Source organism: Ursus arctos, chromosome X (genome assembly GCF_023065955.2).
Source record: "Ursus arctos isolate Adak ecotype North America chromosome X, UrsArc2.0, whole genome shotgun sequence".
Taxonomy (NCBI): domain Eukaryota; kingdom Metazoa; phylum Chordata; class Mammalia; order Carnivora; family Ursidae; genus Ursus; species Ursus arctos.
Genome location: NC_079873.1, coordinates 97828191 through 97843775, shown reverse-complemented (window position 1 = coordinate 97843775; position 15585 = coordinate 97828191). Strand labels below are relative to the sequence as shown.

Sequence of the window (15585 nt, the reverse complement as noted above, 5' to 3'; positions counted from 1 at the left end):
GTTCCCTCTCTCGCTGGCTGTCTCTCTGTCACAGAAATAAATAAAATCTTAAAAAAAAAAAAGGGTGCCCATTTCTTTGTACGTAAGAAGCTTTTAAAATATTTATTAATACTATTTTCTTAATGCAATATATATACACACATACATAGTGCTATGTATATGTATCACACACCTGCAACACATATTTGATGCGGAAAACTTGGAAAAGTACAAAGAAAAAATTACCTGTAAGTCCACGACCTAGAGATGGCCAATATTAGTATATTTCTTTTCAAATACAATAATCTGATTTCAAATTAGTGCTAGTATAGTGAGACCTCTTCACCACAAAGTTCTGTGAAACTGGCTTTTAAGAATCCTCTATCATCATTGCTCTATCCCAAGTAATTAACCAGTGTATCTGACACTAACCGACTTTTAAAAAGTAGAATATGTTTTATATAATCTAAGACTCCATCAGTTATGCCACAATTTTATGGAAAATGCTGCCAATTAAACTATGACATGCATTAATTGCAAGACACATACTTATTTCAGAGATGTTAAAAATGTGAAGCAAAATATGCACCTTAGGATTGTTGAATCATCCATGTGATATAGTTTTCAAAAGGCTTTGGTGACCTCTGTCCCATTTTAAATACAACAACCCTGCAGCGTGGCATTAATCCCATTTAAAAGACCAAGAATCGGAGGCTTACACGGTCACGTGAATTTCCCCAATGTTGCACCGTTCATAAGTGGCTAGAGCCGTGTGCTTTTTCTCTCTGCCACAGTTGTTTGTCCACATAAATGTCAGTAGATCCAGTGAGAGGCTAGGAACTGGATCAAGGAACAGTAATAGGTGAAAAAGAAGAGGTAGGAGGGAGACAGGAGAAGTGAAAGAATCTAAGGAAAGAGGGCAGTCCTGGACTTCACTTAGTTTTAAGTTTCCTAAGTCCTGGACTTAGGAAAAGAGGAAAAGGCAGAGAACCCGACACTGTCATCTTCCATCTTTGCCTTCTTCAAACCACCCTTCCTCCTGTCACTTTCTCCTAGTTTGTAATTTACATGTTAACTAAACCAGGAGACGGAACCACAGGTGGCCCTTGAGCCCATGCGTCTCTCAGACAAACTGATCTCACTACCCTGGTTGTAAATGCTTCATCCAAGTTCCTCCACCTCGTGGGTCCTACTGGGGAGTCGGTCATTGGTGTTCCCATCCAGCTTTCTTCTGAACATCTACTGGGAAGTTTTCATTGCAAAATTGCATTCTTTTTTTTTAAGATTTTATTTATTTATTTGACAGAGAGAGACAGCCAGTGAGAGAACACAAGCAGGGGGAGTGGGAGAGGAAGAAGCAGGCTCCCAGCAGGGAGCCTGATGTGGGGCTCGATCCCAGGACCCTGGGATCACGCCCTGAGCCGAAGGCAGACGCTTAATGACTGAGCCACCCAGGCGCCCCGCAAAATCGTATTCTTTTCATCCAAAGAGGCAGACTCTGAGCACCCTTTAGTAGAACATGGACTTTGGGTTATTTCTCCAGGACTGGGGATGTGACTGTCTTAAGACAGTTACACTCTTCCATCCAGCCGTCCTTGTCTGCATCTGACCTTTATGAAACAGCTGGCTAAGGTCAGGTTATCTCGTAAGGCCATGAACTGACCAAGGCTAAGAGATCCATTTTATAATCACACTTAGATCTTACTTTGTTTGCACCATCGTTGAGTCAGCCTGAGTCAACCAGCCACACAGGCTAGGAAATTTTGATTGGCAAAGCTAACCAGGTTTGCTTCAACCACGGCACACCACCTACCATAGTCCCGGGGGGTACCCCGAAGGTAAATGAGTGAGTCCATTGCCATGTGCCTTCATTATCCTTCCTTCCCCTCTTTCAAGGAACATTTTAAATTCCATTTCAAATTGTTTGTTTTTTTAAAAAGCAAAGATTCAGGCACAGATATAAAATGTCAACTTTTTTCTGTTGTCAAAAGGAGAATCACAGTTTTAAAAGTACAAAAACGAAAGGGCAGATACCACTTATTAAATTATGAGGTTTTTTGTTTTGATTTGAAAGAGTTTGACATTTTAAGCAGCCGTTTCTTTTCCCCTCACTTTTATTGGCTTGTATGGATTGTCTCTTTCAAATGCCTGTCATTGACATTAAGCACAAAGTGGGAAATGACCTCAATCGAACCAGCCCCCAGCTGTGTGCTCCCAGCCCTGTGTCCTCTTACCATTTGCTTCACACAGGCTTAGAAATTCAGAACAGAGGGGAGCCATTGAGGAAGTTGGCTTTGGGGCCCCCTCTGATTTCCACAGATGTGTTCTCTCCACCCCTACTTCGCCAGTAATCAGTTTTTAGGCAATTGGTACTGAGTTCTTCCTGAGAATCTTTTTAACACCTTTTTTGAAGTATAATTTATACACCATACAACTCACCCACTTTACAAGTACACGTCAATGATTTTTAGTAAATTGTAGAGTTGTGCATCCAGCAGCACAACAGTTTTAGAATATTGTTGTCACCCCAAAAGGATCCCTTGTGCTCACCCCAGACCCACTAAATCTGCTGTCTCCTGAGAATTTTATTCTGAGAAAGAAACCTTATTTTAGATAGTTTTTTTTTTAAAGGAACATTTGTTCATTGTATCTTCTCATTTGTAGGCACGTTGTATTTCTAACCAAGAACTTGTCACACTTGCCAGGCAACAGATCTGAAGCCAGCTCTGCCACTGCCTTTCAGCCAGACCTTGGACACGAACACCTCTCTTGGGATGTTTTCGAAGTCTAAATCCCACCCACAAAGGCAGTTTTAGAAGCAGGAATGATAAGTGTGAAGGAGCAGCTTTGAGAAGACCAATTTAGAAAGCAATGCTCTTTCCCCCTCAGGTCAGACAGTCTTTTCTGACTGATTAAGGCAAGAGCGACCGTCTTTCCAAATTCCCCCACTCCGCTTCTTTCTGGAAAAAGCCTAACTCTTCAGGCACCCTGCTTTTTTGATCTGAGACAGATGGCAGATTAGAAACAAGAATCTATCTTCCCCCAATTTCCTCTCACTGGTTAAAAAGACACCTGTAATTAGATTGGATGTCTGCTGCCATTCACTTCTTCAGTTTTTCTTTGGTTCCAAAATCATTATGCAGTGGGTAGTTTCTAGAAGGCAGTGTTTTCAGACCATTTGTCATTTTAGTTGCAGCAATTGTATTTACCTGACAATTAACCATTGGTTGCGGAGAATTGTTTCCAAATATCATACCTGATATATATAAATGGTTTCTACTTTCCGAGATTAAAAAAAAATACCAGGAACTTGTGTTTTTCAATATTATTCCTTCAAAATACATCTTCTTAGTGATTACAGAGAGTACATAGCCTTATCTTTTAAGAGAAATCAGTTCTTTAAAATTATGAGGAATAAAAATGTGTACATGAATCATCTGTTACAGAGATAAGCTATTTGTTATAGTGTATCTTTGTCTCAAACATATGTCCTAGTGTGTCCTCCCAGTTGGGTGTTAAAAAATTATTAGAGAAAACAATCCAGGGTACTAATTGGATATCGTCATCTGACTGAAATGGATAAAGAATTTCTTTTAACTTAGCCTCCAAAATAGGCCAGTAGTTTGTCGACAAATGGCTTTACTGGGAGGGGAAGTAAATTCCCATGGATCACACTGGCATATCTCCCAGTTTGTGTTTATATCCTCTCAGTCAAGTCCTAAGAGAAATATGTATTGTGTCCCTCGTTGTTCATAAGTCTGAAAAATGGTTTCTTCTTTGAAATCAGCATAAAGCACCACCCACTGGCTTCCGAGGGGAATTTTTATTTCAAACTTATTTATAAGCTTCAAAAGAAGTTCTGAGCAAGGTAGCAGGAGGGTATGAGTAGTGCGTTTAAAAGTATGCTTAACTTATACAACAGACCTGGCTTTTTGGCAGAGAAAAGGCAAACTTAAGGGAGAAAATGCACAGTAGGCGCCACTCCGTAGGGTTTCTTTGTTGACTGTCAACAAGACACCCAATCCGTAGCAGGAAGTTGGCCTTCATATAAATAATGTGCGTTGTCCTAGGATCATTTGATCCTGTTTTCAAAATGAGCATGTGTGGCAGAATAAACTGGAAGGGAGGCAGCAGTAATTGATCAAGATTTCCAGGAACATAAACAAAATATTTTCCAAACAACCTTTTGCAGAAGAATTGGTGTTAAATCATTGTTGCTAGATGGTATGCCCCGGTTCTATGTAATGGAAGGTTAAACAGATTCTTGAAACAACAAAAACACCCTTCAAAATGATCTATTTTTCCAGGGCAATACAAAAGGGGTTTGCCCATTTTTGTTTTGATTGCTTCAGCTTTAAACAGGAATGGTAATTTCAGTACACGGGCACTTTAGTACCTTGCATGAAAGCAAGACATCAATTGTTGAGATGTAATCAGAAAGTACATTGCCTTATGTTTTACTTCCTTTAATCATTCTTCTTCTTTGATGGAGTGCTGGGCTTTCTAATAGAAAAGGGGAGTTTTAGAATTGCAGGCTTAGAAGAATGGTTTAGTATAGCCATCTTTAGTTTTTAAATTGCCAGGAGCCTAATAACATGTCATTTTGAAGGTAATTGTTAACTATACCGTTATACTGATATAAAAAAGATGGAGATCTACCTGTGAAAATAGATGTTAATAGCAAATCTGGTATTTCCAAGCCAATAATTGGACATATTTTTGAATGATATACCCTATAATGCATTGCTGAAATACAGACATGCTAAACAGTTGGTTTCCTCATTTGTTCGAAAACATATCATAGTCTCATTGGTAGGATATTCAGTTTGTGATCATCAGGAGGTTTCTTTTCGATGACGTTGTATGACCATCATCCCAGTTCTCATTCACTTCCTCCCAATTCATTTAAACTATAGTGTTGATTGCACTGCAATTAAGTGTTTTTTGGGAAATGAAGTTCAGTCCTATTGATCTTACTTAATTAACTGTTCGAAATCTGACAAATTTTTTTACTGCCTAATAAAGTTATTAATAAAATTAATAAGAAAGTAGTGATCCTCGAGCTATCTCACAGTTCTGCCATAAAAGACCAATTTGTTGGGGCATCAACTCATAGCTGCCCCTGCAGATCGTATGTTGAAAAAATAGCCAGAAATCACCTTGGGAGGGAGAGTCGGAATACCTAGACTTGAAATGCGAAGGCTGTATGACATGTGGGGTTTGTTGCCTGGAGGCCCTTCCAAGCACATATTTGGTGTTACGGTCTTGTGCGTGTTTTACCCTCTTATTTATTTTGGCCAGCACCATTCCTGTTTCAGATTGATCACTGGTGTCTGTTGTAGGACCGTGGGACCAAAAGTTGAAAGAAAACTGAGGAAGACATTTCAGAAAATGTTTAGGGAGGGTAACAGGCAATCCAAGGAGATAGATAGCAGGGATCACGGGAGAAAAAAAGAAGACTCTACAAGATTACTGTATTCATTCATTTGCCGTCAGTGACTTCCGTCCGACACGTTGGCATGTCTTCTCACAACATGGATGTTTTACCTGCCCAGGCCCCTTGTGAGCAGACTGGAGCACAGCAGTCCTTGTTCCTTAGATTTTCTGCCCAGGTTCAGCAGGTTTGCAAAATCACTGGGATTTGGACAAGGAAACTACAAGACTCAAAGCCTATTTTGAACATTTACTGAGCTCTTATAATGACTTGGCCTCAGGGATTGGCACTAAAATGCAGAAAAGAGTAAGACAGAAGGTCTGTCTTCATGGAGCCCATGTTCTAGTGGGAAAGATAGAGAAGCAGTGAAAACTGTACCATACAACATACTTGGTGTTATAACGGAGCTATGGAGAACAAACCGTGGGCACAAAGAAGAGGGAGTAACTCATTCTGCCTGGACAGAGCACTGGGGAAAAATTGAGCTGAGCTTTGAAGGATAGGTAAGAGTTCCCCAAGCAGACAAGATGAGGAGGGCTTTCAAGACAGAGGGAAGGGCACATACAAAAGCAGAACGGAATGGAAGAATGTAAAAGTAATTGTAAATGGTTCACTGTCATAGGAGGTCAAGACACAAATAAGAGGATGATGAGACTAGGCAATGCTCAAGTCATGAAGGACTCTGTATGCCTTAATAATAGGAAATGTGCACCTTATCCTACAGAGGATATGGAGCTCTTGAAAAATTCTAAGCCACACACTAAAACAATCTCAATGGCAAGAGTTGGGCGGGGCGGAGGGGGAGATGGTTTGGAGATAGGTATGCGTGGAGACCGGGAGACCAAGAAGTGAAGAAACACTGAACCAAGGCAGTAGTGGTAGGAATGGAGGTGACAAAACTGGCTCAGCATGTTTTAGGAGATAGACTCAAAATGGGTTTCATAATGAATTAGGTGTAGCGAATGAGGAAAAGAAGAGCCGCGGTCACGCCCACATTTCCAACTTGGGTGAACACGTGCGTGGCAGTACCACTCCTACGATGAGTAGGCAGCGCAGGAGGAAGAGCAGGGTTTGGTAGGGACGCAGAAAAATAGAGTTCCCTTTTACACCTGTTGAGTTTGAGGGGCCTGCTAGGCATCCGAGTGGAGCGATGGAGCAGGAAATTGCAGGGCAGGTGCCAACTCTGGACAGGAGAAGGTTTCAGCATATAGCGATACGAGTGAAAACTCTGAGAATGGATGAGATTGCCCAAAGAGGATGCCTGCACAGTATTTTCCAGCATTTTCATAAGTCAGTATCTCTATTTCCTGCACTGATGATAGTGAGATATGGTCCAAAAGAGTGGAAAATTCAAGTTCCTTTCTTATATCTTTGAAGTACTTTCTAGCAGTATGATTTTTTTCTTTTCACAGAAGTAGATTACCTTCCTGATGGTGTTTTGCTAAGGTTAATATTAAAATTGACTGATACTTCCTTTTCAGGAACCAGTCAGTTGCACAGTGAGGGTAATTTGAAGTCAGACAAGTGTGTGCAGGGCATCAGGAGAAAGTCAGCCAGAGATGAAAAATTAGCCCCAGATGATTCACAGAGCCCAAAGTGAACCCGAGATCATTGGAAGTTAGTCATCAAATGCTTTATTGAGGCATTTAGAATCAGCACTAAAGGGCCTGGATGTGCTAACCCATATCCCAGGTAGACAGACTGAGGCCAAGTGTTACGCTGCTGTTCGTTGTGGCTGTGCAGTTAAAACTACAGGCTGTGTGCTTCACTCTCAGGTTCTTTTATGCCAGGCCAAATCTCGATACTGCTTTGAATAATAAGAGAGAGATTAAAATGTTGCCGAGAATACTGTGTGGTAATTGGTTTTTTTTTTTTTATTCTCTTTTTTTCTTTGTTGAATCTAGGAATCATACATAAAGGGAATGGAGAAAATATGTTCATTTCCCAGCAGCCCCCAGTCATATCAACCATAATGGGTAATGGACACCAGCGGAGTGTAGCCTGTACCAACTGCAATGGCCCAGCTCACAACAACAAACTCTTTGCTCCTGTTGCCTTAGCTTCTGGCCCTGATGGTAGTGTGTATGTTGGCGACTTTAATTTTGTAAGACGAATATTTCCCTCGGGAAACTCCGTTAGTATTTTGGAATTAAGGTAAGTCTCCTCTAATCTCTGTTTCCTTAGTGGATGAGGAAAAGGCAAGAATGCAATAACATGAAGAGAAAGACATTGCCAGAAAGAGCAGAAATTGCAGTTGCCCATATTGTAGCCCTGAGCTGAGATGCAGGAATAGGGACAAAGGACATAGGTCAACATGGCCACTCTTACTTAAAGGACTTTGAGCACTCCTTTGGATACCCAGGAAGTGTTGACATCCCTGTATGTGTGGCCTTCCCTGTGGGCATTGCCATCACTGACATGGATCTCAGTACTTCCAGGTGGTCAGGTAAGTCACTCAACCTCTGCTGGTCACAACGAAGACTGATCAAAAATATCTATTTCATTCTAGCAGGTAGAGGTAATGCCAGATCCAAAAGCCTACATTTTCTAGGTTCTCCAGGTTCAATCTTTTGAAGTGGTCACTTCATAAAAAAGAAAATGGAAGTCTGTGTTTGTGTGCCCTGATAAGGAAGGAAGAACTCGTTTTTTACACTTAAAAGCTCTGTTCCATTGGGGGAAAAAAAAGATGAAAGCATTCATCGTTAGACTTTCTCACTCTGTTCTAGGAATTTTCTTAAGAGTATAAAGTATTTTGACACCTTTTGAAAGGAATTCATACCTTCTGGTATTCCATGTTCTGAAGTTACACAAAGATTACAACTAAATAGACTATGGCTTGATCAGCTTTATTTCTCCTTTTCTGAGGCTACAAGATACAAATATATGCCTTCTGGAGTCCTAGAAAAGGGAAGCATCCCCTCCCGTTCCAGTGAGGTAGACAGACCTATTTCCTCTGTCCTGGGTAAATCGATAGAGTCTTCCCTCCAACTGGTTATGGCAGCTTTATCCCTGACACATACCTTGGGAACTTTAGGCTGAAAGTTTCTCTCTGTTCCAGAAGATTTTGATGCCGTCCTATAAACTAGTCCATAAAACAATTGTTGCCTCAGGCATCACTTCACTGTCTTAAAAGATAGTGACCAAAAATAGTGACTGGGAGAACAGAGACATTGATGGAGCAATAGCAAGGCCAGTCAAAACACATGAGAAGTCTTGGGTCATTTCCATTTAACATTATGTTCACACAAGCATGGAGATTTGAATTCATGAGGACATTCCTTGAAATTTTCCAGATTCTCAGGCTTGCTTTGGAATCTACATCCTTTTACTCAGACTGAGTTAGTCCTTCACACCTAGCTGGGGACATCTTCCAGTCCCAAGCCCCCATCTATTTTTCACATTAATTTATTCCAATTTTAATATGTTTCTTAATTATAATTGCAAACACTGTCATAGAGAAGAAAGCTGTTAAATTCCTTGACTGATAAAAAAAATAGACTGGAACATTAAGATTTTATGAAGATAAAGCACATCTAGAGAGTCTAGAGAGGTACTAAGTCATAGCACCCTGCCCTAATCAAATGTTCACGTACCTTAGGATATCACACCTCATAGGGACTTGTCATTTCCAGCAGCATATCTCTTTGGGCACCTACTTACAGGAAAGTCAACGAGGAAGATACGACCAAGATGGTTGTATGCCCGGATTTAGAAATGATTTCTACAACATTCAACATTGTTTTCAAAATCCTAGGGCTGCTCCGTCTACATGATGCCAAACATTGTTGGAGTGCTGAACGATTCATTCACCATCCGAATGTTTCTAGTCATGCAGATATTAGCTGTCAGGTAGACAGAGACCTCGCTAACCCTGTAAAGCCTGTATAGCTAGCCCTGTGTAGCTAACTCCTCAAAGGAAAAAACCATAAGATTAGCGAGAAAAACAAATACTAAGACTAATAATCTTACTAAAAAGAAAACCCAGCTAAGTTTAGTCCTTTCCTTTGTGATTTAAATGCAAATTTACCAAAGGTGGGACAATTTTCATTCACTGATGACGTTCTCCTTTGCTCAGGGACCCTTAACAGTTCACAAATTTGCATTTTGGTCCAAAGTACCTTATGACCTTCAACACAAAGACATTCAAAGAGTAAAATAGCGTAACTTGGACCCCAATTGCAAAGTGATTTTCTCGATATAAAGAAAAATCCATTTCTGGCAGTGTGAAGTATTGTCCCATCCCTCTATTCATTCTTCCTCCACAGTACTGTTCTCTCACATTGTCACAGCTCTTCAAACACATAGGCAAGCACACGCCATGAGCTCACACACCCAGGCTCTCTCACTTAGCCTGACTCTCTCTAGCTAGCTCTTCTGAGCTTACATCCTCTCAGGCCCCTTTCAGAATCTAAGGAGGGCTGTGGGCCCTCTCCCCAGGGGAGAAAAAATAACATGTTCACACAAAATTGTGCATGTGTTTTCAGGGGTCCCATATTTCCCCTCTCTCCTGCATGTCCCTGCCTGCCAGCAACCTACCCCTTTCGTAGATTCATGGTTATGATTCCCTGGATTAGGCTCAAGCAGAAAAAAAAGTAGTTCTCTTTTGCATTAGGTTCAGGGAAGAAAAAAATAGTTTTCTCTTCTCTACTCTAACACTCCTGTGCTTGTCCATTAGAGAAATAAACTGATTGAATTTACAGGATCATTTTGACCTAATTGATAGGTAACTCCCTATTTTCCTATAGTCAAAACCATCAAACCAGTTTGTGTCAGCAAACATTATCTGTCATGTTTACTCAGACACTAGTAATAGTTCTTATTAGATTCACCTTTTTTAAGAACAGTGTCTGGCTTGCTCAGTAGCCTATACTGTGTACATTGCATCTTTGGCATGTAATTGGTGAATTTATATATTTGCTTTATGACTTCCAGGTTTAAACTTCCTGGGGAGAAATAAGTTGATATAATAAGCCTTTGCTATCTTAAGAAGCATAATGTTCAATGGATTCTATTGCATATAGATAGAAACTTTGTTTTGTACCAGGTTTTTTTTTTGTTAAAATCAGTTGATTTAATTGCTGCCGCCACCTCCCCCCCAGTGCGTATTAGTCATTTTACTTGGTTGAGTCATCCGTTTCCTTGGAAACACAGACTAATATAGTCTTTATGTTATTGGTTGCATTTAAAGCTGTGAATGGAAGGGCAATGTTGTCAATAGGTTATTACAGAAAGGGACAGAAAACATTCCATATCTTGACCCTCTGTCAAGGTTATTCATCATGTAACTTAACCACTCTGTTCTCTACCTCTCTATAAAATTGACTTCAAGTTAATATTTGAGCATCTTCTTACATGTCTTTTATGGTTTAACTTCTTTTAAGTTTCACAGATGTGTAGTTCTCAACCCAAAGTTTGATGACATTTTGTTTGCTCTGACATAAAGCTTGCTCCTACTGGATGCCCTTCTAGATTTCCTTCTCTTCCATTCTCTTGTTTCATAGTGAGCCACACTGAAAAATTCCAGGTGCCCCTTGGCATTTCAAAGATTGGAAGACCATAGATTTTTCCTTCCTCGGCTGTGCTGATCCAAACTGTCCCTAATTGAATTTCTTTCAGCTGACCTCAGAAATAATTCCATTTTCGTTGTTTGCCAATCATTTATTTCCTCTAGCTGGCCCCCCATTGGCTGAATGGGGAGGGTAAGGAAAAGTCAGTTCTGTCGTTCTCATTAGCAATATGGCAAGAGCAACAGTATTATTTCTTGTTACTTAAGTATAAAGTACCCTTTTGTCTGTTTACTGCAGATTTCATCCACATATATACATCTTAGTCCTTTCTTCCAGTGGGAAGTTAAGGTAAGATGATAAAGAAGGGAAGATTAAGAGATCATTATATAAGTAGTTAAACCTAAGGGAATCTCAAAAATACATTCTCTGAAGATTTTTGTAAAGATACGTTCATTTCTACATGAGATAGTTTAGGTCTCGTTATCCCTGTGGATTTGCTTCTCACGTTAAAATTTCATACACACACATATTTTGGTAACACAAAAGGGACATCACAGATTTGTGGGCTTAGTGTTAGACAAGTCCATGGAGGTATCAGTGCAACATGGCACCCACTACATGCCTGACGTTTGATCACATCTACTTTGTTTGATCCCTTTCCGTTAACAGGCAACTTAAATGCCCCTCTAGACAGCCCATTGCATCTTTGGAGCGCTCTTTTAGAAAATCCTTCCTTACACTGAACTGAACTGAAATCTACCTTCGTAAAACATCCGTTCAGTAGCGGCAAATGTTAGCATCTGCAGCAGCATGGCAGCCACTTCTCTCTTGTATCTGACACATTTCCACGTGTGTAAAGACAGACGTCATAGCTTCCTAAGCTTCCTGTTCTTCAGTCTAAACATCCCCAAGTCCTTCAACTATTTCTCATCAATCATGACTTCATTTCTTTTTCCTTGGATTATGACCTCAGGGCCATGGTTCAGTTTTCTGAAACTAACAGGGATAATTATATAAGTAAAAATAGGAGGCACCATATCAAGTGCTTTGCAAGTATTCAAATATGAACAGCCCCCTTGCTTCCCTCTCATCTTCTAGTTTCACGAGTCTATTAGAAAACCCATTAAGCATGAATGGAAATGATTTATTCTTTATAAAAAAAAACCTCGTGCTGTTATTGTTCAAGTTGCTGATATTCTCCAGATATTTATATTATCCTTCCCTTAAAATGAAAGAAAGATGAAAAATCAGAGCCTGGCAAATGCTTCTTGGTACCTTGAGTAGTTTGGACTCGACAAATGTCAATATGACATAAAAATTTCTCTTGAGATTCTACTGTTTCTTTTACAGTGACTGGTTAATATTTCCTCCATCGTTCTCAGGACTTGACTCTTGTCACTGACTAGGGATCGAGTAGAGCTGAAATAGCACCCACTTAGGGGCAGTTAGCATGAGGAAGGGCAGTGGCACTTGTAGAGCGCTCTGCTGATGGAACAAATGGAACCTGGACTTGGAGAGCTCTGAAGATATCTGAGAAATGACCAAGAACCATCCTTTTGTGAGCAGCACAGGAACAACAGATAGAGGAACGCTCCATGTAGATGAACTAGGTGGTGACCTCACCAGGGGGAGCTCACGCATTAGTGGCAGCACTCACCGGCTCCCTCCCCCTGACCCAGAAACATCTCCACTGGCCTTCCACAGTGCCCAAGTGCCACTCTAAGAAATCTGTTCCTTTGAGTTGAGACATTGCATCTCTAAGAGTCCCCAACACAGGAACCTCTGTTAGAATGACCCGTCAAGCTAAAATCATCATTAGTCCTTGGGCATGGATTCATTTGTCGGATTGGTTTCCGAGGAAGTGCCAGCTGAAAGCAGGGCCCTAAAACACAAGACAGGTAAGAAGTGAGAAGGGCAAGGGACAGAGCCAGAGCATGAGGGAGGAGAGTCTTAGGTGAAGGTTGCTGGGGTTGGAAGCTCTAAGAAGTCAGCGAATGGCAGGAGTGGGAACTCAGTCTTCCAAGGAAGAATACCACGGAAAGATGAGTAGGGAGGGAAGACTGCTTTGGGACATTAAATATTTCTGGCTAAGCGTAAGGAAAGAAGCTGAGAATAGCATGTGAAACGAGTAAAGTGCTACGGCCACCAAAGAGCAGGTCAGGCAATCTCCCAGTGCCATGTCACCAGGCAGCAACTCCACAGTGGGCATATTCTCTCTTTCTCCATCCCCCACCTCACGAAAGTATAAAAGGAATGGGTTGAATACGATGCTAAGTGAAAGAAGCCAGATACAAAAGGGCACATATTCTATGAGTCTGTTTATACGAACCACCCAGAATAGGCAAATCCGTAGAGACAGAAAGCAGATTCATCACTGCCTGGGCATGGGGCAGGTTGGGAATAGGGATTGATTGCTAAGGGGTATGGGCTTTCTTCCTGAGATGATGAAAATGTTCTGGAATTGGATGATGACGATGGTGGCACAACTCTCTGAGTGTACTAGAAACTGCTGAATTGAACTTTTTGGAAGGGTGAATTTTATGGTATGTGAATTATATCTCAATAATTTTTTTTTAATTAAAAAAGAATAGATGGCCCTTCTAATCATCTTGATCCTGAGAAAATCCAAGATTGACTTAAAGACCCTACCATGGGGAGCATTTCTTGCTCGGAAAAGATTTGCAATTCCACTCCTTTCTCCTCCTAACTCGTGGCAAGCTTCAAGTCCATCGGTTGCCAGGTGGCAGTGCCTACTGATGGGCCCAGGCACTTGTGAAGAGCTCACACTGGCACCTCAGCAGGTAGTTAGCTGCTAGCTAGACAGCGAACTGACTTTGGTGGTGGCTCAATCCTAAATCCTTAACTAAAAGTAATTCTGAGACAGAACAAGGTCACACACTGGAAATAAATTCCGTCATTTTCACTTCCTCCTTCTGAGATGTTAATGAGAGAAGCTGCTCTGCATAGTACAGGACATCTTTCCAAATTCACACTGACATTATTGGCAGGATCAGAAGCAGCTGCAAGAAAGTCAAACCACTCTCCTCCCCACCCCTTGCCATCACCATTTCAAAACCCTTTGTAGCCACACAAATGGTTCTGTACCATGAGGATCTGTTGTGGATGAAGCTATGTTTTAATGAGGTCCTTCTAGTACTTGCACAACTAAACTTCCTTCGGGGAACGATTAGAGCCAGCCTGGAGCACACTCACCTGCAAATTTAGAGGCCACAAAAACAAGCAAGTGTCTAGTGGTGAAGAAACTAAAAGAGGTCCAAATGCCCGAGGCCAGGTTTTTAATCAGAGCTCCAGCCTTACCTTTATGACCTTTTGTGTCAACCCACAGGATGCCTACCCTTTTGAGGCAGGCCAGGGAAAGAGAAAAGTCAGTGGATCCTGACCTGTGGCCCAACTAGTAAAATGCCAGAAAGATTTTCTTTAAAAAGAGTTGAATCAGTAGGAGCGGGTAGCTTCAGATGAAATCATTCTGTATCTTCTCTTCTTCCCTGGCATTCTGAAGAATAAGAACATTTTCTAGTTTAGATAAAAAGATTTGTTACCTTCATGTTTTTTTAATGACATAAAGGGCCAGGTTTAAAAGGATTTTCAAATTAAAATGACTGTATTTCACAGATGATTATAGCCTTTTAATTCTGGGCAGATTTGACCCAAAGTCGGGCTTGTACACAGACTGCGTCCCCGATGTGAGAAGCCTCATCCCAGGTCCCAGAGTACCCTGTGCCAAGAGGCTTACCAATGAGGGGCCTCCAAAGTGTTCTGCTTCTTCTGACCTGATGGATCTGTCTTGCCGACCCCAGTTGCCCCCTTAGAGCATAGATCATCGGAAGACGCAAAGCCCTGGTAGTTGATGCACATGAAGTTTTATTGAAGGTATCTTGTTGCAGCCATTTTGACACCAGGGACATTCTGCCATGGTCTAAGAGAAAACCTTTATACTTCTGTTAAGTTTTGTAATATTGCTGAGTAATGTGCTACTGTACACAAGCCATGTCTCTGTCTTATCTCGGAGATCGTAGAAATGCCTTTGGGCTAGATTTGGGATATCCATTGCTCACAAGGCTTGATTTTACATTTTGGTAAAGTGACTTTCAAAACAGAGTCTGGAATGGTCAGAATCTTTGCAGTGGCTACTTGTTCAAAGCCTCATCCAGTGATTCTTAAACCTTATTCTGTATCAAAATCGCTGAGTTTATTAAAAATCAAATTCCCAGGCCCCACTTCCTCCTCGAGGTTCTGATTCAGTATAGTGGGGAGAACCCCAGGAAACTGCACGTGTGGCAGGAACCCAGGTGGTTCTGATGAAGATGGTTCAGAGAGAAAAAACTGCCTTCGAGCTCCACCCACCCACCAGGCAAGATATTCAATCGCCCTGACGCCATCTTAGGAGGAGAAGCCCGAGGGATTGGGTCCACTTTGGCTTGTACGTCTGACGAAATGATCCTCATGGAGTCTCTAATAGCCACAAACTGAGTTAGAACTAGGTGTGTCTGGTTGGATTCGGCTTGTTGAATGATACTGATGACTCTCTATTTGTTTTTACTTGCCACTCGTGGATAACCTTGTGCACCCTAGAAACAGAGATACCAGACATAGGTAAGCAAACCACACGGGCAGCTACCTAATGCCCCTTCTTGCCTGACAGGC

The 15585-nt window shown here is 41.3% G+C and overlaps 1 protein-coding gene across 2 annotated transcripts in view; it reads left to right on the top strand.

Annotated features, from left to right (window-relative positions):
• TENM1 (teneurin transmembrane protein 1) overlaps positions 1 to 15585 on the top strand; it is a 759525-nt gene that overhangs the window by 640052 nt on the left and 103888 nt on the right. Inside the window, exons 23-24 of one of the 2 annotated variants that reach the window (XM_057314228.1) lie at positions 7318 to 7567; positions 15514 to 15534. In XM_057314228.1, the coding sequence (XP_057170211.1) occupies positions 7318 to 7567; positions 15514 to 15534 (271 nt within the window). The remainder of the gene's footprint in view (positions 1 to 7317; positions 7568 to 15513; positions 15535 to 15585) is intronic. The other variant, XM_044391612.3, reaches the window with a different exon arrangement.